We start from the raw sequence: 24,837 nt of genomic DNA on the forward strand, positions 1-24,837 counted from the left end.
ATATCTACAGAATTGAGACAAAAGAGATTAAGAGTTCAATTTAAGAAGGAAAGATGTAGGTAAGAAGTACCATGGAAATAAAGTTATACCCCTGTGAAGCAGAAGGCAGACACGCCTAGAAGTTTGCACTCCTTGCTTCATTGGGAAGCCCAGCTTATCGCAGCCACCAATGATTGTGAAGATATAACCCTTGAATTCCTGAAAATACAGGAAATGACAGATGTCTTTGAAACAAACTATCAAAACATCAGCTGAAGGGTTTATGTATCATGAAATATGTTGCCAACCCAAAAGAGGATCAACAAGTACCTCCTTAGAGATTCTCCTCCTGTAGTTCATACCAAAATGTTAGATATCTGAATTAAAAGAAGAAAAGAGCAAATTCCAACTGGAATATTTAGTCAATCAACAAACTTCAATATACTGATTATTAACCACTAAAAGTCTGCTTATGGTGGTTTCAGAAGTAAAAACTGCTTTGTTAAGAATGCTTGAAACCATTTGGTGTTAATCAATTTGTTAAGAATGTGGAAGGGTTGCATATTCTCAATCCTCGGACAATACTTGGTATTGTTGTGCACTTTCTAAACTCGGAATACATACAAGTGCATTTATCTATAGATCAAAGTGGGAAGTGTACATTAACTGACCTAAATGCAACTTGAAACTACGTTTGAACATCGAAACAAGCTAGTAGCTAGCCTCTGCGACACGGTATTATTGTTTAAGAACACCCTCCACAACGCTTACAGAAGTGTTCAGTTGAAGCTTCAACCTGATTCAAATCGCACCATGATATCAATAAGAGGGTCGTATTAACACACATGCATTCACCAATAATAGATCCGCACCATCCAGACTAACAAAGTACAGTAAAAGAAAAGTTACACCAACACCAAGCATTAGAAAGATGCGCAAGACAACAGCATTCAGTGACTGCCAAAAGTCCAAACAAACACGGGCCGATCAAAAGAACCACGAACTAAACAGACACGCCGTTTCCCAAAAGCAGTCAAGTATGATGATTATACTGATTACGCGACGCGGGTTTAGAGGACGAATGAGGCGGGAGACGAGAAACACTCACAGCTCCTCGTCTTCTTCGCTCACGATCTTGAACTGAAACCAACACAAAAGGCCACACGAATCAGGCGTCGCACAGGCACAGGTCACATCTGCGTGCATCGGGAGGTGAAGAGCAGCGCGTACCTTCATGGTGGAGCTGTGGCATGAACGCTTCGGAGGGGCGGCGGCGCGGTTGCTTGAGGTTGAGGGTGAGGGTGAGGGATAGGGTTTTGGTTGCAAGATGTGTGGAGTTTGTTATATATAGGTGGGGACGGCACACGGTTGGGGTTCTGTGTTTCGTATGGTCGACGGTTCCTTGGAGGATTGTTCTGTCCGATGCTTTTTTTTATGGGAAAACTTACTTTATTACTTTATTAATCAAAGGACGGATATATAATCTGCTAGCAGACTCACAATGAAATCAGGCGGGTCATCAATCCAACAAGATGGATTATTAGCACGTCTCATCTAGCCAGCTCATGAGCTACATAATTTGACTCTTTAATACAATGCTCAATAGTAAACCTCCCGAAATCTACTAGATAACTATGACATTCATAAGAACCGGCGCTGCCACCATAGAGTAACATTCATTGAATTTAAGTGCATCCACCACCATGATATTATCCGATCTCACCACCAAGTTATTGCATCCTGTATCTCTTGCCGCTTCTGCCATGAACACATCAGCTACATGTTCGAATCTCGTCGTGGACGCCGACATAAAAGATCCCCGGTGATCACGGATGACAGCACCACAAGACCCTGCATAATCGCCCTCTGTGAATGAAGCATCGACATTAAGGACAAGTTGTCCTGCTAGGAACGTCGGCCACTTATTGATCTTGAGTTTAGATTTAGCTTGTGCTCCGCACACAAAATTAATCGCTAGGGCAACCACCGCTAGCGTTGTTTGTTCTGGAGTCAATATTTCTTCCCCTCGCACGAATTGTCTTCTTTGTCACCATAAGAACCAACAAACTGTTGATATGAGCTCCGGTAGCTCGACCAATCCAGAATATTGTCGTCGATAAGAATCATCACATAAAGTGAACTCCAAGACTGCTGAACCTGCTCGATCAGTCAATGAAGCAAAGTTAATATGTGCTGCGATTCCTAAAGCTTCCCAAACTGCTTGCGCTCTTACACACTTAAACAACATATGGGCTAAGTCCTCCGCACCGCATTGGGACAAGTTTCCAACATAACGGTTCATAAGAGTACTTCGGTATGGGCATGTTCTGTCCGATGCTTTGTCTCGTGAAGGCTGCCCTACGAGACTACGAGGTGATCATTTTTTCTTGAACATAGTACAATCATTTTATTGCCCTGTTTCCAAATATATGATGTCTTGGCAGTTTAATTTGAGAAACGAAGAGAGTAATGTGGTACTGCCATAATTAGTTAATCTACTTGTATACTCCGTCAATCGCTCAGATGGATCGCTTGATCAGTGACCGATCAAAAAATATCACCTCGACGGACGATTCAAATTGGCATCAAACGTCGGGCTGATCGACACTTTTCATATTCAGCCCAAATATAAGGAGAATATGGGGATGTCCGGGCTAGTCTGCCATGTCGGAGTCAGCTCACTCAACCACACATAGAATTGTCCTCATCCACTCTTCGGACCAAACCCTAGCCACTCCACTTCACTTTACTCTGCCATCCAAGCTCCCGCCCAGCAATCTTCGGCCTTCTCCGCGGGCAGCGGATTCGAGCCCTCCGTCAGCCGGTCCGTAAACTCGGACCTCATCCTAGCCAGCCCCGAGATGGAGTTGGCCGTCCGCATTGCGCTCCACCACGCCCGCGAGGAGAATGCCCGATAGCGGTCAGACTTGATCCATGGCGAACCATCGTGTCCGCCCCAAATGGAGCATGGATCTAGCACGAGGTAGGTCGCCGCTGCCTCGCCGGAGGCGGTACGCTCCGTTGGGCGTCCGAACGTTGTGGCGGACATGCGGTCCCTTTTTGACGCGTGAACGACAAGGCCATCCATGGCCCGTCCACTGAGTGTATGACGCATCATACCTGCCGTGCGAGGCAGAGGGCGCGGGTGGCCGCGGCAGCCCTCACAACAGATGTCAGCGAGGCAGAGTTGCACTCTCCGGCGCCTCAACAGATGGCCTACAACCCCGAGCGCCGCACCCGCGTCGTGGTGGATGTGGCCTCCGACCACGACGGATCTGTCGTAGACCTCATATCGACCGGCACCATCAAGGCTCTGGACTCCAGCAAGGAAGAGTAGGGTATGGGAGACGACGACGCCTTGAGTCCCGTGAGCCGATGCATGTCCCACGACAGTGGTATCCCCATTCCACCAGAGTTCAAATCCCAAACGTGACATTGGTGCTTGCATTTTTCTGGATTTATTCAGATCTTCTGGCGATGTACGTTCAGTGGGAGGAGACATTTTAGTCGACTACGAAGGCGTCTGTGGCGACTTCGTTAATCTTAAAATGATGTGTCGGCTCGGTCTCTCAGATGAGCTCATAGGGGTAATGTGTGCCGTGTGCGTGCGTGTGTTCATTGAGGTGAGTGTATACTCATGCATGTGAGCGACTCTGATTGTACAGTGTTAAAAAACATCATGATTGTGTGCGTGCATATGTTCATTTTTTAAAACACAATACAAACGCAAGCGCTCATACATACGCGCATACACTCACCTCTATGAACACACACCTCCTATCCCTATGAGCACTTTCGAGAGACTGAGCCGGCATATCAATCTTGAGATTTACGAAGTCACTGCATGTGAGCGGCTTTGATTGGATTTTTTATTTTCATCCGTAAAAAACAAATGGCACCATTATATCACACCGTTTCGCCACTAAAAAAAAGAAAAAGAAAAGCATTTCGGCCAGGGGCATCTTAATCTTCTCTCCCCGAGCGAGCCGCACGGAAAAAAACAGAGCATCTTCTCTCTCCGCGCGTGATCGACCTCTGCGGCGAGGAGCTGCCGCCCTCGACCTCTCCAAGGTTGCTTCTCCTCCCTTCCTCTCCCGCCGTGGGCGCTTCTATCTATCCCTTTCCGTGGAGGACAATTTCGCGTTTTTACCTCTCTAAGCGTTGGATCGGTGGTGGGAAATCGGGGGATCTGCATGTATGTATGTATGTGTGTCTGTATGTATGTCTCATGTGGTGGTTGGTAAAGTTGCAACCTTGGTGATGTAACTGTTGATGGTTGCTATTGCTCTGTGAAAACTATAGGTCCTGTTGCTTATGTTGAATTCCTCAGCCTAATTCTGCAGAAACTGAATCTTGAGTGGCCGCAATTCTCTTCCGTTCCGTGTACAAATCACGTTTACTAATTATTAGGAGCCTAATTTAATTTCTGCAGTCCGCAGGAAGAAGATGAAAATATGACAGATGCGGCACTTCAGGAAGATCTCCAACTCCCTCTTCTTGGTTCTGTTTTGCCGTTGAGATTAACAGAACAGGGGAGTTCCCTGCTGACCCGCGCGTCTCCACAACGGCCGAGCGAGAGAAGGGAGCGCTTGCTTGCTGCTACATCCCTCCCGATTGGCGAGGTGGGCCGCTTTCTCCCTGCCCATTTTCTTTTCTTGCATAATCAGAGATTAAATCCTCCATTTTCCTCCAATGCTAGTGGCCTGAATGTTGTAAGTGGGAGTTGAAAGGTGCATATATGGATCCTGCTGAGATTCCGAGAGGGTACGTGAGATTCAATTCATTCAGTATTTTAACGTTTCTCCTACTGATTTCACACAATCAACATGTCCATTTGATTGTACTGATGTTGATGCCGATTCCAGGGTCGATCCCTTTCCCAAGACAACATCTATGGATGGCAAGATGCGGAGGCATTCCAAATCCGCACAGCCGTTGCAGGCAGCGGACGCCGTATCCAAGGTGCTCGACGATGATGACCTTCTCATCGAGATCATTGTTTGACTCGGCCTGCCCACCACCCTCATCCACGCCATCCTTGTCTGCAAGCGCTGGTTCTTCATTGTATCCGATAAGGCCTTTCTCCGCCGCTTCCGCAGCCTCCACCCACCCCGTCTCCTCGGCTTCTATGTCTCCACCAGGTCAACTGACGAGCTCTCACCGGTCCTGCTCCGCCCGCGCTTTGTCCCAATGCTGCCTCAGCCCCTGGAGCTTGCCACTGCTGTCTGCCTGGCTGAGAACTACAGTCTGGAGGCGTACGATGAAGAACTTGCATGCATTCTTGACTGCCAGAACGACACCATCCTTCTCCATGGCTTCCAAGGCAAGAAAATCTTGTGGGGAGTGCACTGGCCGCTCTGCCCAGAGAGAGGCGTTGTTGAACCGCCGATGGCCCCATATGACCAATTCGACGACGCTTCAGCTGCAGGCACTTGCGCCAACTTCCTCTTGAAGGAAGAAGGTGACGGGAAGAGCCTCACCTTCATATGGTTGTCAATGGCTTATCTCATAGAGGGAAAAAATATTCTATAAAATACAAGGCGAACATATATGCGCTGCAAGATGGTCTTTGGCACTGGCGTTCCTCAGCAGCGGCTGTGCTCCCTTCTCCGCGATCGGATCTAAATCCTTTGCTGTCTGGCAATAAGATCTATATGGAGCACTCCACGAGCATTGCTGCATTGAATTTGACAACCTCAAACTTCTCCTCTATTCCGCTCCCGAAAGGAATCGAGCGGTACGTTTGTGAAGATATGATGATGTCACGGGCCAGTGATTCAGGGATTTATCTCATACATCTTGAGAAACTGCAGCTTCGCATCTGGCTCCATAGGGGGGACAACAGCGGCAGCATGAGAAACTGGTTGCTTTTGGATAACATTTGCTTGCGTGAGATGTTGGATGATCTGGGGATGGCAGGTGGTGAGCAGCCTACTCTTTTAAACACAAGCGAAACGGGGGATAATCTCCGGTTTGTGTTCTTGAAAATGGGCCAATGTGCACTTTACTTGGATATTAAACATAGGGAGCTGCGTAAGGTGTATGAGGTGACAGAAGATGACCGAACTTTAGAATGGATTTATCCTTTTATGATGACATGGCCACCCACATTCCCTGTGCTCAAGATTTATCCTGCAAGGTTTGTCTTTAGCCTTTGGGTGATCTATATATACGTGTTGTGAACTTGAGATAACCAATATTTGCAATGTGCATTCTAGTAGTATTTTGTTTCCCATATGCATTATACGTATTAACGGATGGGGTTTGTTGTTATTATCAATACATCATCTTAAAAAAGTTGTTCCTCGATATAATAGGCTGCACTGATCATGCTACATTACTTTTATAAGTGGTTCATCTCATCTTTCATTGCACTGCTTCTTAGAACTGTTGAACGTGTCGCGTACTATATGATTGATTCTATAGGCAATTTTGGAAACTCCAGTGTCGGGTAACATATGTTTGATTCCATAGGCTATATATATAGGAACTCTGGTTAAGCAACGTTTTAAATTATAAATTATGAAGGCAGATATTTCTGTTCTTTAACTTGTCATTTAACCTCTATGCTGGAACATATGTATCATATTGACTTGTGGTTTCCACATAATATTTTAGTACTGTTGTACCTTCTTGTGGTTTCCACATAATATTTTAGTACTGTTGTACCTTCTTGTGGTTCCTCTTGTGGTTTCCACATAATATATGCTAGAACATACTCCCTCCATCCGAAAATAATTGTCATCAAAATGGATAAAAAGAGATGTATCTAGAACTAAAATACGTCTAGATACATCCCCTTCTATTTTGATGACAAGTATTTCCGGATGGAGGGAGTATGTATCATATCTCCTTATCTCTTGTTTTTGACTCTACCTTCTCATGCCTGATAATCTTCTTTCTCCTGATTCTTTAATTTCCTTTTTCTTTCTAGTCCTAAGAGAACTGTCATACGAAGAACAAGGACATTATGAAGAGTTGTATGGCCAGAATGATGCTGAAAATAAGGGCACCCGGCATCAAGGAAGAATAAGGGCGTTATGAACAATGTTGTAGTACCGCCAGGACCTGTTTTCGACCTGTTATTGCTACCTTCTTTAGAAAATGGTAAATCAAAAGGACTCGCCATGAAATAGTTATCTAGAGATTGAAAGGGATTAGTTCGTTTTTCAAAGTTTATGTAATAATAATGATGATGATTCACCATGAGGCTAACTGGAAGGCAAATGGCAAGCTTGAGTAGCTTCAGAAAGAATAACAACGAGGTAGTATAATTGAGTGATGTGAGAGACTACAAGAAAAACCATTATGTTTTACCATCGATAAACGGTAGAGGAAAAAAAGATATAGGTTATGCATACCGCATAACGAATTAAAGTGTACTGGAAATAATTTAATCACTTTGTTCTCCGACAAAATAATCACTTCGTTGAGAGTATCTCCAGCCCTCCCATAAACCCTATAATACCTCCTTAAAATTGCTTTTTAGGTAACTAACACCATGTAGCCTTTCCTTCTTAAGTTTTTAAAAGCTCCTCCATCTAACAAAAAGGTTTTTGAAACTTCCTAAAATGTAAAGAAACAAGCCACTTCCCTATCCACCTCCCCAAAGGGCCTTCTTTGCATGAACAACCATCTCCCTTTGACGCCGTGCGATGTCGACTCCGACGCTCCTCTACCATGGGAATGGGGTCATGTCGTCCCTTTTGATGCGCCTACCACACCCAAACCTGGCCATATTGGTAGTGCATGTAAGGCCGGCCCACGAGTAATGATTTTTGGCCTAGCGCGACACACGAATAAAAGGGCCAGGCTGGCCTTCGGCCCGCCATGGATCAAGACCAATCCCAAACCCAAGCCTTATGGCCGGCCCAACACGGCCCTTATAGTATTGTTCGGTCTCTCTAGGTATTTGAGGGCTGTTTTGGCCATTCTAATCTGAAAATTTAGGTCTTTTAGGGATATTTTGACCATTTTAGTTAGTTTGTTTGGACATTTTCAAAGCGAGTGGTGCCTTGCAGGGTCGGCCTTTTTTAGTTGGCTTGCAAAGCCGATTCACGAGGTGAAGGAATCGGGCCGGCCCTTTGTTGTGCCACCCATATGGCTAGGTCTGGCCACACCTCATCTGCCGGCGAGTTGCTTAAAAAACCCCCCTCTGCCGGCGCTAGCGCCATGACAATCTTAGGTTTCCGGGGTTTCTTTTGAAGCTATCTTAGGGGTTGATTGGTTAGCGAGCTTTTAAAGTATCAGTTAGCTATAAGTGTGTTTTAGATTCTAACCAACTAAAACTTTGTTTGGCTTATCTAACTAATTCTTGGTTAAGGAAATTAAATTTGTTCTCGTAATACCCAGAAATTGTGTTTTTAGAAAAAACGGCTCCGATACGTTTTTGCGCAAACGCGTTTTAGGAAAACCAGCTTAAAGCTCAGTGTGTGGCCTGGAGCTGCATGAAGACTGTCTTCCACCGTGACAAACCACGACGTGTATGGATCCCTTATGATAACAGATGCAACATTTCAGGAACAGGAAGAAGAAAAATTATAACAGATGCAGCATTTCAGGAAGATCTCCAACTTCCTCTTATGTACCTGAAGAATGTGCGGGATCGGCTCTGTTTTGTTTACGGTTGAGAATAACAAGGAGTTGGCTGCTGACCTGCGCGCCTCCACAACGGCACCTGATCAGTGAACGGCTCCCCCGATTGGCGAGGTGAGCCCCTTTCTCCCTGCTCACTACTCCCATTTTCTTTTCTTGCCGACGAACCCAAATTAAATCCTCCATTTTCTTATTGTGTAGATGGATCCTGCTGAGATTTCGGGAGGGTACATGAGATTCAGTTTCTTTAAGTTCCTCCTATTGATTTCACGCAATCAGCATGTCCACATCGATCATACAGTACTGATTATAGATGCTGCTAATTTCAGGGTCGATCCCTTCCAGAAGACATCATGTATGGATGGTGAGATGCAGAGGCATTGCCAATCCCCGGTGCCGTCTGTTGAAATATATTGCCCACCTCCCTTCATCAGCTCGGACTTTTGGATGAGTTGGCTGAAGTATGAATTCAATATGGTATCAGAGCCAAGAGGTCTTGAGTTCAAGACCCTGCCAACGCAGTATTATAAAGACGATTCTGCGGCCTACATTGAGCCCACGTCTAAGGACTAAAATGGCCTAGACGTGAGAGGGAGTGTTGAAATATATTGCCCACCTCCCTCCATCAGTTCGGATTTTTGGATGAGTTGGCTGGAGCATGAATTCAATACCACCGTTGCAGGCAGCAGACTCCGTATCCAGGGTGCTCGACGACGGCGACCTCCTCATCGAGATCATTGTCTGATTGGGCCTGCCCACCACCCTCATCCGAACCATCCTTGTCTGCAAGCGCTGGTTCGGCATCATCTCCCAAAAGGCCTTTCTCCGCCGCTTCCGCAGCCTCCACCCGCCCCGTCTCCTCGGCTTCTATGTCTCCACCAGGTCAACTGACGAGCTCTCACCGGTCCTGCTCCGCCCGCGCTTTGTCCCGATGCCGCCTCAGCCCCTGGAGCTCGCCACTGCTGTCCGCCTGGCCGAGAACTACAGTCTGGACGCGTATGACCAAGAATGGGTATGCATGTATGACTGCCATAATGACACCATCCTTCTCCATGGCTCCCAAGGCAAGGGAATCTTGTTTGGACTGCACTGGCCATTGTGCCCAGACAGAGGCGTCGTTGCACCGCCGGTGACCCCATATGACCAATTTGATGGCACCGCAGGCACTTGTGCTCACTTCGTCTTCAAGGAAGAAGGTGACGGTAAGAGCCTGACCTTCATATGGTTGTCAATGGGCTATCTCAAAGAGAAGAAAAAATATTCTATAAAATACAAGGCGCACATATATATGCTGCAACATGGTCTTTGGCACTGGCATTCCTCAGCAGTAGCAGTGCTCCCTTCTCAGCGATCGGATCTAAACCCTTTGCTGTCTAGCAATAAGATCTATATGGAGCACTCCACGAGCATTGCTGCATTGAATTTGACAACTCAAACTTCTCCTCTATTCCGCTCCCCGAAGGAATGGAGCGGTATGTTTGTGAAGATATGATGATGTCAAGGGCCAATGATTGAGGGGTTTATCTCATACATCTTGAGAAACTGCAGCTTCGCATCTGGATCCATAGGGGGGACAACAGTGGCAGCATGAGAAACTGGTTGCTTTTGGATAACATTTGCTTGCGTGACATGTTGGGTGCTTTGGGGATGGCAGGTGGTGAGCAGCCTACTCTTTTAAACACAAGCAAAACGGGGGATAATATCCAGTTTGTGTTCTTGAAGATGGGCCAATGTGCACTTTACTTGGATATTAAACACAGGGAGCTGCGTAAAGTGTATGAGGTGACAGAAGATGACCGAACTTTAGAACGGATTTATCCTTTTATGATGACATGGCCACCCACATTCCCTGTGCTCAAGAATGATCCTGCAAGGTTTGTCTTTAGCCTTTTGGTGATCTATATATACGTGTTGAGAACTTGAGATAACCAACATTTGCAATGTGCATTCTAGTAGTATTTTGTTTCCCATATGCATTATACCTATTAATGGTATAATAGGCTGCACTGATCATGCTACATTACTTTTATAAGTGGTTCATCTCATCTTCCATTGCACCGCTTCTTAGAACTGTTGAACGTGTCGCGTACTATATGATTGATACTATAGGCAATTTTGGGAACTCAAGTGTCGGGTAACATATGATTGATTCCATAGGCTATATATATAGGAACTCTGGTTAAGCAACGTTTTAGTTGATAAATTATGAACGAGGATATTTCTGTTCTGTAACTTGTCATTTAATCTCTATGCTGGAACATATGTATCATATTGACTTGTGGTTTCCACATAATATTTGAGTACTGTTGTACCTTCTTGTGGTTCCTCTTGTGGTTTTCACATAATATATGCTGGAACATATGTATCATATCTCCTTATCTCTTGTTTTTGACTCTACCTTCTCATGCCTGATAATTTTCTTTCTCATGATTCTTTGATTTTCTTTTTCTTTCTAGTCCTAAGAGAACTGTCATACGACGAACAAGGACGTTGTGAAGAGTTGTATGGCCAGAATGATGGTGAAAATAAGAGCGCTATAAATATGAAGAATAAGGGCACCCGACATCAAGGAAGAGCAGAACAATGTTGTAGTACCACCAGGACTATTGCTACATTCTTTAGAAAATGGTAAATCAAAAGGACTTACCATGAAATAGTTACCTAGAGATTGAAAGGGATTAGTTTGTTTTTCAAAGTTTATGTAATAATAATGATGATGATTCACCATGAGGCTAACTGGAAGGCAATTGGCAAGCTTGAGTAGTTTTAGAAAGAATAACAACGAGGTAGTATAATTGTGTGATGTGCGAGACTACAAGAAAAACCATTGTGTTTTACCATCGATAAACGTTAGAGGAAAAAAGATATAGGTTATGCATACTGCATAACAAATTAAATTGTACTGGAAATGATTTAATCACTTCGTTCTCTGACAAAATAATCACTTCGTTAAGAGTATCTCCAGCCCTCCCATAAACCCTATAATACCTCCTTAAAATTGCTTTTTTCAGTAACTAACACCATGTAGCCTTTGCTTCTTAAGTTTTTAAAAGTTCCTCCATCTAACAAAGAGTTTTTGAAACTTCCTAAAAAGTAAGGAAGCAAGCCACTTCCCTACGCACCTCCCAAAAGGGCCTTCTTTCCATGAACAACCACCTCCCTTTGATGCCGTGCGATGTCGACTCCGATGCTCCTCTACCACTGAAATGGGTCGTGTCGCCCCTTTCGATGCCCCTACCACACCCAAACCTGGCCATATTGGTAGTGCTTGTAAGGCCGGCCCACGAGCAATGATTTTTGGCCTAGCATGACACGCAAATAAAAGGACCAGGCTGGCCTTCGCCCGCCCCCCCATGGATCAAGACCGATCCCCAAAGCCAAGGCTTAAGGCTGGCCTGACGCGACCCTTTTAATACTGTTCGGTCTCTCTAGGTATTTTAGGGCTGTTTTGGCCATTCTAATCTGAAAATTTAGGCCTTTTAGGATAGTTTGACCTTTTAGTTTGTTTGGACCTTTTCAAAGCGAACGGTGCCTTGCGGCCAGCCCTTTTAGTTGGCTTGCCAAGCCGATTCACGAGGTGAAGCCATCGGGCCGGCCCTTTGCTGTGCCACCCATATGGTCAGGTCTGGCCACACCTCATCTGCCGACGAGTTGCTTAAAAAAACCTCATCTGCCGGCACCTGCGCCATGACAATCTTAGGTTTCCGGGTTTTCTTTTGAAGCTATCTTGGGTTTCCGGGTTGAACCATGGGGAAAAAACCCCATTATTACACAGATTTTGCCAATCAGAAGTGAAGAAAAAGGTTTCGGCGTGGGGCTACCTTCCTTCTCTCCCGAGATAATTGCATCTATAGTCCTCGTACTCGCTGGCGACGTCCACTTCAGTCCTGGACCTTGCGTATTGCTCCAATACGGTCCCGGTACATGAAAATACGGCATCGATACGGTCCCTGAGGTTGAGGCGCCAGTCCTGGCTCTACACGTGCACTACATACAGCATACTCCGCCGTATGCCACGTCAGCCCGGGACCCGCACGTCAGGTTGGACCCACCCGTCAGCTCGAGGCCCACCCGTTATTTCGCAGATTGGCCCCTATCTTTCTGTCTTCTCGCTCTCGTCTCACTCTCTCCTGTTCTCCGCCCTCCCCCACAAAACAGAGTGCGAAAACAGAGCTAAACCTAGCGGCGATGGGGTGCGGCGGCGGATGATCGGCGTATCTGTTCGTAGTGCGGGCGGCGGCTGAAGCAAGGTGGACGGCCGCTGAAAGGAGTCGGCGCTGTTTGGTGGCGATGCAAGGCCGTCGACGGCGGCCCGATGGCGAGGCGGCTCCGATGTACGGTACGTCAGTATCGAGTGTCAGTAGGTCGATTTGATGCGCGTTTGGGGTGAAAAAATGTATCTTTGTTGTGATTAGGCCCTTTTGCCAATGCTATTTCTATGAATATGTCGACTTGATGCAAAATTGCCGAAATTATTCTAGGGTTACAGTATGTTGAGGGCACTAATTTGAAATTATGGTTGTTCTCAATGTTTTTCAGAGCATGGAAGTGGTTTTTTCACTGTTGAGGTGATCCATGGAGGTTTTTTCTTTGGGAGTGGGCAGAATAGGTGCTATTTGAATGGTCAAAAGGTTTGCTTTGATTACTGCCATAAGGACATCACCTATTTCAGAATGTTTGAAGAAATAGTTGAGGAATTGGTTTATGAAATGTCAGGTAGAATTGATATCTACTGGTTGCCCCCTGGTTGTCAGTTTAATGAAGGTGGTGCTAGGCTTTTAGCTAATGATACTGATGTAGATTGTATGTATCTAAGGATAAATCTAGGGCACCACTTTCAAATGATATACCTGGATCATTTAGATAGTCACATTTCTGGAGGAGGAGCATAATGGGATGATGTTGTGGCTAATCCAGTAGCACAAATCCCTCCTGTTTTCAGCCCAAGGAAGAAGGAAATGAATGCAAGTGACAACAAAGATCTCTGTGAGAGCAATGTTTCTTGTGGTGTTGTGGATGAAAGTGTTGAAATTGAGAGCACTGAGCAGTACTATGTGAAGTTGAGACCAAGAGGAAAGAAAGCAGAAGAGGAGGAAGAACAAGATGCAGACTCGGATTCCTCAGACAGTGATTATGTACCTGAGATTGTGGATAGTGACTATGACTTGGAGGATGGAGATGATGATCTGTTGCAGGAGCAGTTGAAACCAATGCATGACAAGAAAGGGAAGAAGGTGGTTGAAGATTGCGACTCAAAAGTTGAGGAATTGAATGCTCCAGATTCAGATGAGGATGAAATGAAATTTAATTTCAAGTCTTTTACAGCAGCAGACATGCATCAACCTAAGTTCCATGCAGGCCAATTGTTCTCTTCTGTGGAGCTCTTGAGGAAAGCTGTGAGAGAGTATAGTTGCAAAGAGAGAGTTAACATCACTTTTCCAAAGAATGACAAAATCAGGCTTGCTGCAAAGTGTGAAAAGGGTTGCCCCTGGTATCTGTATGCATCTTGGGATAATAGAACAAATTCTGTAATGGTGAAAACATTTAATGAGGAACATACTTGTGAGAAAAAGTGGCAAGTTACAGCCTTTACAACTAGGTACATTGCTCACAAATATGTAGACAAAATTAGGGCATGTGAGAAATTATCATTGAAGGCTTTTGCAGCTTTTGTGCAAGATGATTGGAACATGACAATTAAAAGGGGCAAGCTGGGGAGAGCTAGGAAGATTGCATATGATATCATATATGGAGATGACATTGCACAATACAACTTGCTATGGGACTATGCAAATGAGTTGAGGAGATCAAACCCTGGAAGTACTTTCCTTCTTGGACTGTCAGAAGAGGGACAGTTTCAAAAGTGCTACTTTTCTTTTGATGCATGCAAGAGGGGGTTCTTATCTGCTTGCAGGCCTATCATTTTCCTTGATGGTTGCCACCTAAAGACACAGTATGGTGGTGTTCTATTAAGTGCAGTAGGAATGGACCCCAATGATTGCATTATTCCTATTGCTCATGCAGTGGTGCAGTGTGAGGACACCAAAGCTTGGAGGTGGTTTCTAACTGCATTGAAGCAAGATTTAGGAATTGAGAACACTGATTTATGGACAATCATGTCAGACAAGCAAAAAGTATGTCTTTAATTTCTTTCAAATAAATTTGTTACTATAATTATGTGATTTATTTCTGTCAAATCATTTTCTTGATATAATTCTGTGATACATTTTTGTCAAATTATTGTGTTCATAAAATTTCGTGATATAATTCTGTAATATGTTCCATGCAGGGTTTAATAAAGGCAGTTAAAGAGTTGTTTCCTCTATCACCTCACAGATTTTGTGTGAGGCATTTGTGGCAGAATTTCAACAAGAACTTCAAAGGAGAAGCTTTGAAAAATCAACTATGGAAGTGTGCCAGGAGTACTACAGAGGGTAGATTTAAGGAAAATATGAACCAGATGTTAGTGCTGAGCCAAGGGGCTCATGATTGGCTTGCAGAGTTGGACCCAAAAACCTGGGTTAGGGCTTACCAGAATGATTTCCCCAAGTGTGATGTGTTGTTAAATAACAATTGTGAGGTGTTCAACAGATATATTTTGGAAGCTAGGGAAATGCCAATCATAAGCATGATCCAAAGGATCAAAGGGAAGAATATGGGAAGGAATTTTGCAAAGCAGCAAGAGAGTTTGAAGTGGCATGGTGCTATATGTCCAAAGATAAGAGAGAAACTGGACAAGAGTGTGGAATTTTCTAGAACTTGTCAAGCTGCACCAGCTGGCAAAGGACTGTTTGTAGTGAATGATAGAGGAGTGGATTTCAGTGTGGACACAAGGAGGGAAATGTGCAGTTGTAAAAGATGGGATTTGTCAGGTATACCTTGTTGTCATGGGGTTTCTGCTCTTAGGTCTACAGGAAAAACTTGCCAGAGCAGACAAAAGAAGAGAAGCTATGGAGGAAAAGAAAAGAATTGCAGAAGAGGCAAAAAGAATAAGAGCAGAAGAGAAAATGAAGATTGCAGAAGAGAAGAAGAGACTTTGTAGGACTGCATATGATGCAGAAGATGCCATGTTTCTTATAAATCAAGCTGAAGAGTTGGAAAGAAGGCAAATGTTTCTACAAACACAGGAGGCATCAAGACAAGAAGCTTGGGAGCAGAAGAGAAATCAGCAGGAAGAAACAAGACTTGAGGCAGAATTGCAAGAGAAAAGCAATAAGGAAGCCCAACAAGCAAGAGCTGCAATGGCAGAGGAAGAGAGAATGATTGCATGTCAGTTGAAACCAACACAAATGAAGAGAGGTGCAACAACTTCAAGTGCAAACAAGAGAGGATTTAAAAAACCTAGAAGGGTGAACATGTTTGATGAACTGAGATAGGAAAGAAGATGGTTTCATTTTGTGTTCTGCTTATGATCAGCTGTAGAACATGTTAATGAACATGTTCTGTTCATGATCATGCTCCAGATCATGTCGTCAAGTCTTTTGTAATATGATATTAGTACTGGATTTAAAACCTCTATTATGCACTGTAGTTTCTGAGATCATGTGGTTATGACTTCTAAAGTGCTTTGTAGTTTGTGATGCTCCAGAAAATATAATTAAGTGGTTGCTCTTGTGTGTGAAATGCTCTTATTTGTGAAAATATAATGCTCTTCTCTGTACAATGTGGTTGTTGGATTATCATGTCGTCAAGTCACTCGACATACAATGTGTGTGAAATTTATTTCAACATCAAGAACTCATACATAGCTTCATACATAATATCACAATTACATACCAAGTTCATCCATAGATAATATGTCAACTGAATATTACATAGCAAGTTGACAAAAGGCCACTCGACGTACCAAATTCAGAAACATATAAGGTCACTGGACATACAAAATTCACAAAAGGCCACATTACATACCAAATTCATACTGCTTCAGAAAGTACATAGACCAACTAACAACTTTGATAGCTAAACTACACAGATAAACTAGATAGCTCAATAATCGTAGATAGTGCCGTCCACTTTGCCAAGCACTGTGGTGAATTGGTGCTTGCGGGTAAGATCCTCCCCTTCGTTGGGCAGCCATTCATCAGGCAGGTCTTCAATGAGCAGCGGACCACGATCAGTTACCTCCTTCATGTGACAGATCACTGGATACACAATCGTCTTCTTCTTCCTCGGCGACGATGGTCCGTACTCACTAATGCTTTCACGCGCAACAAACTCTTCCAGAGACTGTGCAGGCGGATCTGTGCACAACGCAAGCTTTGGCTCGGGTATCTCCACGTCAACCACCTTGCCAACTTACGATGGGTCACGGAGCCACGCCATTACCTCAAGCTCACGCCTGTTCTTCGGCGGTATAATCTCAATCAGCTCGCCGCCCAAGTCCTTCAGTAAACCTTCGACTGAACGCCTCGACCATGCTTGGTCGGGAAGGCCTTCAAAACTTAACTTGGACTTGTACTCCAGGGCACCCGGACTGCCGCGGATCTCTCTCACCCACCGCTCAAACTTAATCCACCGGCGGTTGCACTTGAGCTTCATCGATGATTGGAGCACCACCGTGCACTTCTCCTCTGTTGAGAAATGCAACCACAAGTCATGTGGGGGGCACGCAACCTCGATGCTCACCTCCGGTGGCAGCACGCCGCAGCGCTCCTCGATGGCGGCCAGCAGCGCAGCCGGCGTCACAGCCTCCTCGCCGTCACCAACCACAGTGGCCAGCAGGACCAGACCACGGTACCGAGCCTCCGCTGCATCCATGGATGGAGTGCGGGCGAGCAGGACATGGCTCCTCTCCGGTCGGAGACACGGCTCGCCCCGACGCCAAACCTCCTGCGGATATGCCCTCGCAAGCAAACTAAGCCTCGATCCATCGCCTCCGCCGAGCGCCACCGACGAGCTACCGCCGTCTTCGGTCGCCGCGTCGATGGACATGGTGGTGGAGGTCACGCTCGCGCCGGCCATCGGAGAAAAACTAGGTTTGCGAGATGCGGGTGTGGGAATTGGGGATTTTTTCCCTCGAGAAACAGAACATCGCCTTATCCAGTACCACGGGTGGGCCTCCAGCTGACGGGTGGGTCCAACCTGACGTGCGGGTCCCGGGCTGACGTGGCATACGGCAGAGTACGCTGTACGTAGTGCACGTGTAGAGCCAGGACTGGCGCCTCAACCTCAAGGACCGTATCGATGCCGTATTTTCATGTACCGGAACCGTATTGAATCAATACGCAAGCTCCAGGACTGAAGTGGACGTAGCCAGCGAGTACAAGATTATAGATGCAATTATCTCCTTCTCTCCCCGAGCGAACCGCACAAAAAAAAAACAGAGCATCTTCTCTCCCCGTCTCCCTCCGCCGCCGGCCTCCTTCGGCGCTCCCTCTCCGCCCCCGTCCCCTATCCGGCTAATCGTCCGCGGCGAAACTCTCCTCGACCTCTCCAAGGTTGCTTCTCCCCCTCCCTCTCTCCCGCCGTGGGCACTTCTCTCTAGCCCTTCCCGTGGAAGACAATTTCGCGTTTTTACCTCTAGCGGTTCTTGAGCGTCGGATCTGTGGTGGGGAATCGGGGGATCTGTATGCATGTATGTCTCATGTGGTGGTTGGTGAAGCTGCAACCTTGGTGATGTAACTGTTGATGGTTGCTGTTGCTCGTGTTGAACTATGCAAAAATTAAAGGTTCTGTTGCTTATGTCGAAATCCTGTGAGGTTCTGCAAACTAATTCTTGAGAGACCGAACCTTGAGTGGGCGGAACTCTCACTTCCACGCGTACATCATGTTGACTAATTAAGAGCCTAATGATTTGATTCTGCACTTATGTGTACTTATATGTACCTATGTGCGGTAGCGTCTTGAGGAACAGTTTCTTGGGAAGTAAAGCTTTTCTGATCCTGCAGGAAATTAACAAGGAGTTCGGCTCTGTCTTATTTACCCTTGAGATTGACAAGGAGTTTGCTGCATCACCGGTGAACGGCTCCCCCCAATTGGCGAGGTGAGCAGCCTACTCTTTAAATTCTCCATTTTCTTTTTCTTCCATTTTCTTTTCTTGCTGAGGAAATCAAATCCTCCATTTTCTTCTTGTGCTAGCGGACTGATTGTGGCGAGCAGGAGTTGGAAGGTGCAGATGGATCCTGTTGAGATTCCTGGGGGGTACGTAAGATTCGGTTTCTTTAAATTCCCCACATTGATATCACGCACTCAACCTGCACGTACGTACGTGCTACTTCCCATTCATCTTCACTTTGATTGTACTGATTGTCGATGCTACTAATTTCAGGGTCGATCCCAATCCCAACACACCATGTGTGTATGGCAAGATGCAGACGCATTCCCAATCCCCGCCGTTGCAGGCAGCAGACTCCGTATCCAGGGTGCTCGACGACGATGACCTCCTCATCGAGATCATTGTCCGACTCGGCCTGCCCACCACCCTCATCCGCGCCATCCTTGTCTGCAAGCGCTGGTTCTTCATTGTATCCGATAAGGCCTTTCTCCGCCGCTTCCGCAGCCTCCACCCGCCCCGTCTCCTCGGCTTCTATGTCTCCACCAGGTCAACTGATGAGCTCTCACCAGTCCTGCTCCGCCCGCGCTTTGTCCCGATGCTGCCTCAGCCCCTGGAGCTTGCCACTGCTGTCCGCCTGGCTGAGAACTACAGTCTGGAGGCCTACGACGAAGAACTTGCATGCGTTTGTGAGTGCCAGAACGACACCATCCTTCTCCATGGCTTCCAAGACAAGAGCATCTTGTTTGGAGTGCACTGGCCGCTGTGCCCGGAGAGAGGCGTTGTTGCACCGCCAATCACCCCATATGAAGAATTTGATGGCACTGCAGCCACTTGTGCCCACTTCCTCTTGAAGGAAGAAGGTGACGGTAAGAACCTGACCTTCATATGGTTCTCACTTGGTTATCTCATAGGGGGAAAAGATTATTCTATAAAATACAAGGCGCACATATATATGCTACAAGATGGTCTTTGGTACTGGCGTTCCTCAGCAGCGGCAGTGCTCCCTTCTCCGCGGCCGGATCCACATCCTCTGTTGTCTGGCAATAAGATCTATATGGAGCACTCCACGAGCATTGCTGCATTAAATTTGACGACTTCAAACTTCTCCACTATTCCGCTCCCCGAAGGAATGGAGCGGTATGTTTGTGAAGATATGATGCTATCACGGGCCAATGATTCAGGGGTTTATCTTGTACATCTTGAGAAACTGCAGCTTCGCATCTGGCTCCACACGGGGGGCAACAGTGGCGGCATGAGAAACTGGTTGCTTTTGGATACAATTTGCTTGCGTGAGATGTTGGATGCTTTGGGGATGGCTGATAATGAGCAGCCTACTCTTTTAGACACATTCCAAACAGGGGATAATCTCCAGTTTGTGTTCTTCAAGATAGGCCAGTCTGCACTTCACTTGGATATTAAACGCCGGGAGCTGCGTAAGGTGTATGAAGTGACAGAAGATGACCGAACTTTAGAACGGATTTATCCTTTTATGATGACATGGCCACCCACATTTCCTGTGCTCAAGAATGATCCTGCAAGGTTTGTCTTTTGCCTTTGGGTGATCTATACATGTTGAGAACTTGAGATAATAAAAAAATTCACTGTGTTTTCTATTATATTTTGTTTCTCATATACATTATACCTATTAGTGGATGGATTTGTAGTTATGATCAATACGTCATCATAATTTTTTTGTTCCTGGATATAATAGGCTGCATTGATCATGCTTCATTACTTTTGTAAGTGGTTCGTCTCATATTCCATTGCACTTTTTCGTAGAACTGTTGAACATGTCGGGTACTATATGATTAATTCCATAGGCTATTTTTGGAATTCCAGTGTTGTGCACCATATGATTGATTCCATGCATAGGATACATTAGGAACTCTAGTTAAGCAGCCTTTTAATTGATAAACTATGAAGGCAGAATATTTCTGTTCTGTAACTTGTCATTTAATCTATATGCTGGAACATATATGTCATATTGACTTGTGGTTTCCACATAATACTATTTGATTACCGTTGTACTACCTTGTCTCTTGTGTTTGACTCTACCTTCTCATTCCTGATAATCTTATTTGTCCTGATTACTTAATTTCCTTTTTCTTTCTAGTCCTAATAGAGCTGTCCTATGAAGAACAAGGGCCTCATGAAGAGTTGTATGGCAACTGGCAAGGGCATGCCTGGCATCATGGAAGAGCAGAACGACGTAGTAGTACCGCCAAGACCTGTTTTCGAACTGGTATTGCTACCTTCTTTTTCTTAGAAAATGATAAATCACAAGTTATCTAGAGATTGAAAGGATTGGTATGTTTTTTCAAAGTTTATGTAATAATAATAATCATATTCACTTCGAAAATCAAAATGTTTGAAGTGTTCATGCAGAACATATACTAAATGCTTTGATATCACTCCCAAACGTACCAACTGATTGTGGAGGGGCAAAGCTCACCCAGGTAATGTACTTGTTAGATTGGATTTATTATACACTAGTTGTCATATAGTAGAACTGTTTCGTGGAGATAAAATCAACAGCGATATGCCATGATTTAAGGAGACTAACTGGAAGGCAAATGATAAGCTTGAGTAGCTTCAGAAAGAACCATGACAAGAGGCAAAAAAAATATTATTTTTACCATCGATAAATGGTAGAGGAATAAAATATAGATGAGCTTGCTTCTTTACATGAAAGTAGGTTATGCATACCGCATAAAAAGTTAAAGGTGTACTGCAATTAATAATCTATGCCAAAGTAATAATAAAAGCTAAACAACTACCCGGTGAAGTTAGTTAGAAATAATAAAGAGGTAAATGACTATCTAAACTCAAGATGGACCTCATGGTGAAGTCAGTTACAAGCAAAGATGTAAGGTAAATGATTCATTTCGCCGAAACTTCCACCGCCTTATCAGCTCAGGTGTCGTTGTCCTCCACACTTTTCTCTCCTTCCCCTGAAACGCCATACCTTGTTAACCGCATCATGCGCGTTCATGTACTGGTCAAGTGCAGTCATCTCCTTCTGTTTTTAGAGAAGAGGCCATTACAGGCCCTGCTATTTTGTTGAAGCAAAGGTTCAACGCTAACACCAGTAACACCAATAGCTCCGAAGCCAGAAAAACAGAACCAGCGGCACAGGCAGAACGCGCCACCAAAGAGCAGAAACACAGCAACAACTTCTGAATGAACGTTAAGTTATGATGATTTAGATCCATAGCTCTCGAGTTAGAAAAGTACATAATTCAAAGAAAAAGAGCAGAAACATGCACAACAAGCACACCAAGGCGCTAACAGCCAGACCACGCCCACGCGCACACAGCCAGAGCACACACACATGTGCAAACAGGACACAAATCATACTAGGAGGAAGAACCATCAAGTTCCAATGCGCTTATTTGGTCAAGAACCTCCGCTGCCTGGTGATGATTCATGGCTTCCACCACCTGGCCGGGACACCGTTGCCAGTTTGGTGGTCTCATCAATCGCTGGCTTCTTCAGAGCTTCGTTCTCTCTCTTCAGCAACATGTTTTCTTCTTTAAGTACCCTAATCTCTTCACGCAGCCTATCATACGAAGGCAATAGGCTAGGAGGTATGGAAGTTAATGGCTCAGTTCTTGCTATCCTGTATGTGAGAAGGAAGCACATGCATATAGTGTTTTTGTCAGACCATATAGGAAAAAGCAAGGATTGTGTTTTTGCATGTATGAATAGCAATGTAGGGATACCAAACTGGAAAAAGCAAGGATTGTGTTTTTGCAAGTATGAGTAGCTATTAATGTTCTTATATAAAAACAATGGGATGAAAGGCTTACCACTCATGAATGACATCTGAGATGTGCTTCGCAACCATCTTTCCGGCGGTAAGATGTGGTAGGTGGCCCTTGGTCTTGACCTCTACTAGTGTGATTCTAGCATTCTTCATCTGCTGCATCATATAGTTTTGAGCAAATGTTGATGCAACAGTATTGGCACTTGTGCTAATGATGGTGCATGCAGATGTCACAAGTGGCAGCATGGGGCGCAGGTCTGTGTTGAATACCATCATCGCCATTGATTTAACAACATCTCCGGTCGTCCTCGACAACATGTGTTTAGTTTCAGCTTGGCGCTGTCTTTGGTGTTCCCTGGAAGTGCAATCTCAATATATGTTTCCACAAATTTCTTGTAATCCACTTCCATCAATTTAAGCCTCTCATCTGCCCTTTCCCTTGAATACCCTATCATGTAATCAGGGAATTTGTCTAGAGCGCTGCATCGTGTGCATAAAAATAGGATCAGCACGCAGTATTCACAATGGAATGCTATTTATATGGCCAGGAACAAAATGTGCATTGGTTACCTACCAGGGGGCAGTGCCGATAAGGACGAGTTGGCTAAACAGGTCTCTGTGCCGAATGGAAGCTTGTAGGCCTACCAGTCCAGAAGTTGAATGGCCAACAAAAATGCATGTATGGATATTGTAGTATTGGAGGATAGATACAACGTCCTCTACATATCCATCGATTGTTTGGTATCTATCTGAATATTTGTGGTAATAATCCTTACCAACTTTTCCCGAAAAGGCAAGATCATACGTAAGAATACCACTATGAATTTCTGAATCTCTCAAGTTAGAAATCACCTTGTGCCAAACAGACTTGTCACAACCAAAGCCATGTGAGAGGACTAACAAGGGCTGAGCCCCTGGGGTATACTTCACGTTCAATGCTTTTATGAGTTCGTGCCCCTCCAGTCTTTGCATGCTTCTCCGATCCTGAGAAATGGGAGTAAGTCTATGCGTCATCATACTGAATTAGTTACTTAATACATAGAAAAGTAGTTATACTGTAATTCTAGTTCCAACAATAATAGAAGAAACAATATGATACAAGAGAGAACTAGTGATTAGGAGCAGTGTATATTGTATAATACTTACTATGGCGGGAGTGAAATCGTCTCCTCGCACGTCACTTCCATGGAATGATGATGATGATGGTTGAGACATCGTGGAATCTGAAGCATGAGAAAGTATGTGTTAAAGATCATATGGGTTAATTAATATGTGGTACTTCTGGTCTAAGATCTGCATAAATTGGTCATGACAGCTGATAAATTTAGTTTCAAGGAGAAGCAGTCACCCGGGTTTGAAGAAAGTATTAGGGTAAATACAGTGACATATCACATATGTAGAAAATTGTATTTACCGCATTAGGGTAATCATTATAAAATATATTTCTTATCATATAAATTACATGAAGGAAATAATATCAGCATACACACTAAATCTTGAGGAACCAAAAATTAAGAGGTGGTTAGTAGGCATTGGTTAGAGGATTTCATTGTTACAAGGGTGCATTACACACATTTTTTGACGGGCCAAGGCGGAGAAGCCTCATGGAGCAATTTGTTTTTATGAAAAGTCCACAAGAACCACACATGCATGCAAGATTTCCTGCTATCCTAGCCTTCCATCGCATTATTTGTCCTATCGATATGATAATGCTTGCACATATGTGATAATTGATTACACTAGTAGCTAACTCATAGCCTCAAAGGTGATTGGACAAGCAACGTACAAGTCTATGGACAAAGCCACAAAATACTAGCTTCCTCATGCTGTGATATTCATGCCCAATCAAATCAATCACGTTCAGTTACATTCATTCACACCATGTCTCTCTAGCTTTTTCTTTACTTTTCTTTTTGTGTGCGTAGGGTCTTTCATATCCCGTCTTTCCTGTCAGTTCAAGTTCCCTGGACGTACATATACTTTTACTAAGCATCTGTTTTATCAGCTTAACTTTAACTATTAACCATCGCAACTCATCGCGGGCTGAAGGGCACAACAGCAGTGTAGCCAGCTCTTAATCAAGCATTTCAGTCAAGTAGTCAGCCTAATCAATCAACTGGTCAACAATCTGTGGTTCTAACTAGAGTGTAAGCTAGTACGAAATCAGTGTGGTTTTAACAGATCCTAGCATGCATGCTAATTAATCAACCGTACCAAACTAAACTGAAGTTATTGATGATCGATTCAAACCACAATAGAATAGACTACCTTAGCTGACATGTATAGTTGGTTAAAAAGACGAAATTTAATACTACTAGGCAAGACCTTCAGTTTTGATAGAAACACAAGACCTTCAGTTGTGATATCACACAAGATCCACAGATGTCCCTGGACCCTGGGTCTTACCAAAACAGCTAAAGAAGGACAAGAACAGAACAACTTATAAGCTGGATCACAGACCACGGTGCGTTGGACAACCGGTGGCGGTGGTCGCATGTGTAGG

At 44.6% G+C, this 24,837-nt stretch overlaps 1 protein-coding gene and 1 long non-coding RNA gene across 2 annotated transcripts; both read left to right on the plus strand.

Moving 5' to 3' along the window:
- Positions 1-3,932: 3,932 nt before the first annotated feature.
- Positions 3,933-7,141, plus strand: LOC125540856. Its single transcript, XR_007297397.1, has 5 exons — positions 3,933-4,050; positions 4,412-4,601; positions 4,679-4,743; positions 4,845-6,118; positions 6,914-7,141. It is a non-coding gene; the product is annotated as an uncharacterized LOC125540856 (long non-coding RNA).
- Positions 7,142-17,831: 10,690 nt separating this feature from the next.
- Positions 17,832-20,948, plus strand: LOC125535434. The gene is made up of 5 exons (XM_048698487.1): positions 17,832-18,011; positions 18,462-18,556; positions 18,673-18,714; positions 18,842-20,107; positions 20,682-20,948. Exons 3-5 carry the CDS (start codon positions 18,689-18,691, stop codon positions 20,701-20,703), a joined length of 1,314 nt encoding a protein of 437 aa, XP_048554444.1. The 5' UTR covers positions 17,832-18,011; positions 18,462-18,556; positions 18,673-18,688; the 3' UTR covers positions 20,704-20,948.
- Positions 20,949-24,837: the final 3,889 nt, after the last annotated feature.

Source organism: Triticum urartu, chromosome 2 (assembly GCF_003073215.2).
Source record: "Triticum urartu cultivar G1812 chromosome 2, Tu2.1, whole genome shotgun sequence".
Lineage (NCBI taxonomy): Eukaryota > Viridiplantae > Streptophyta > Magnoliopsida > Poales > Poaceae > Triticum > Triticum urartu.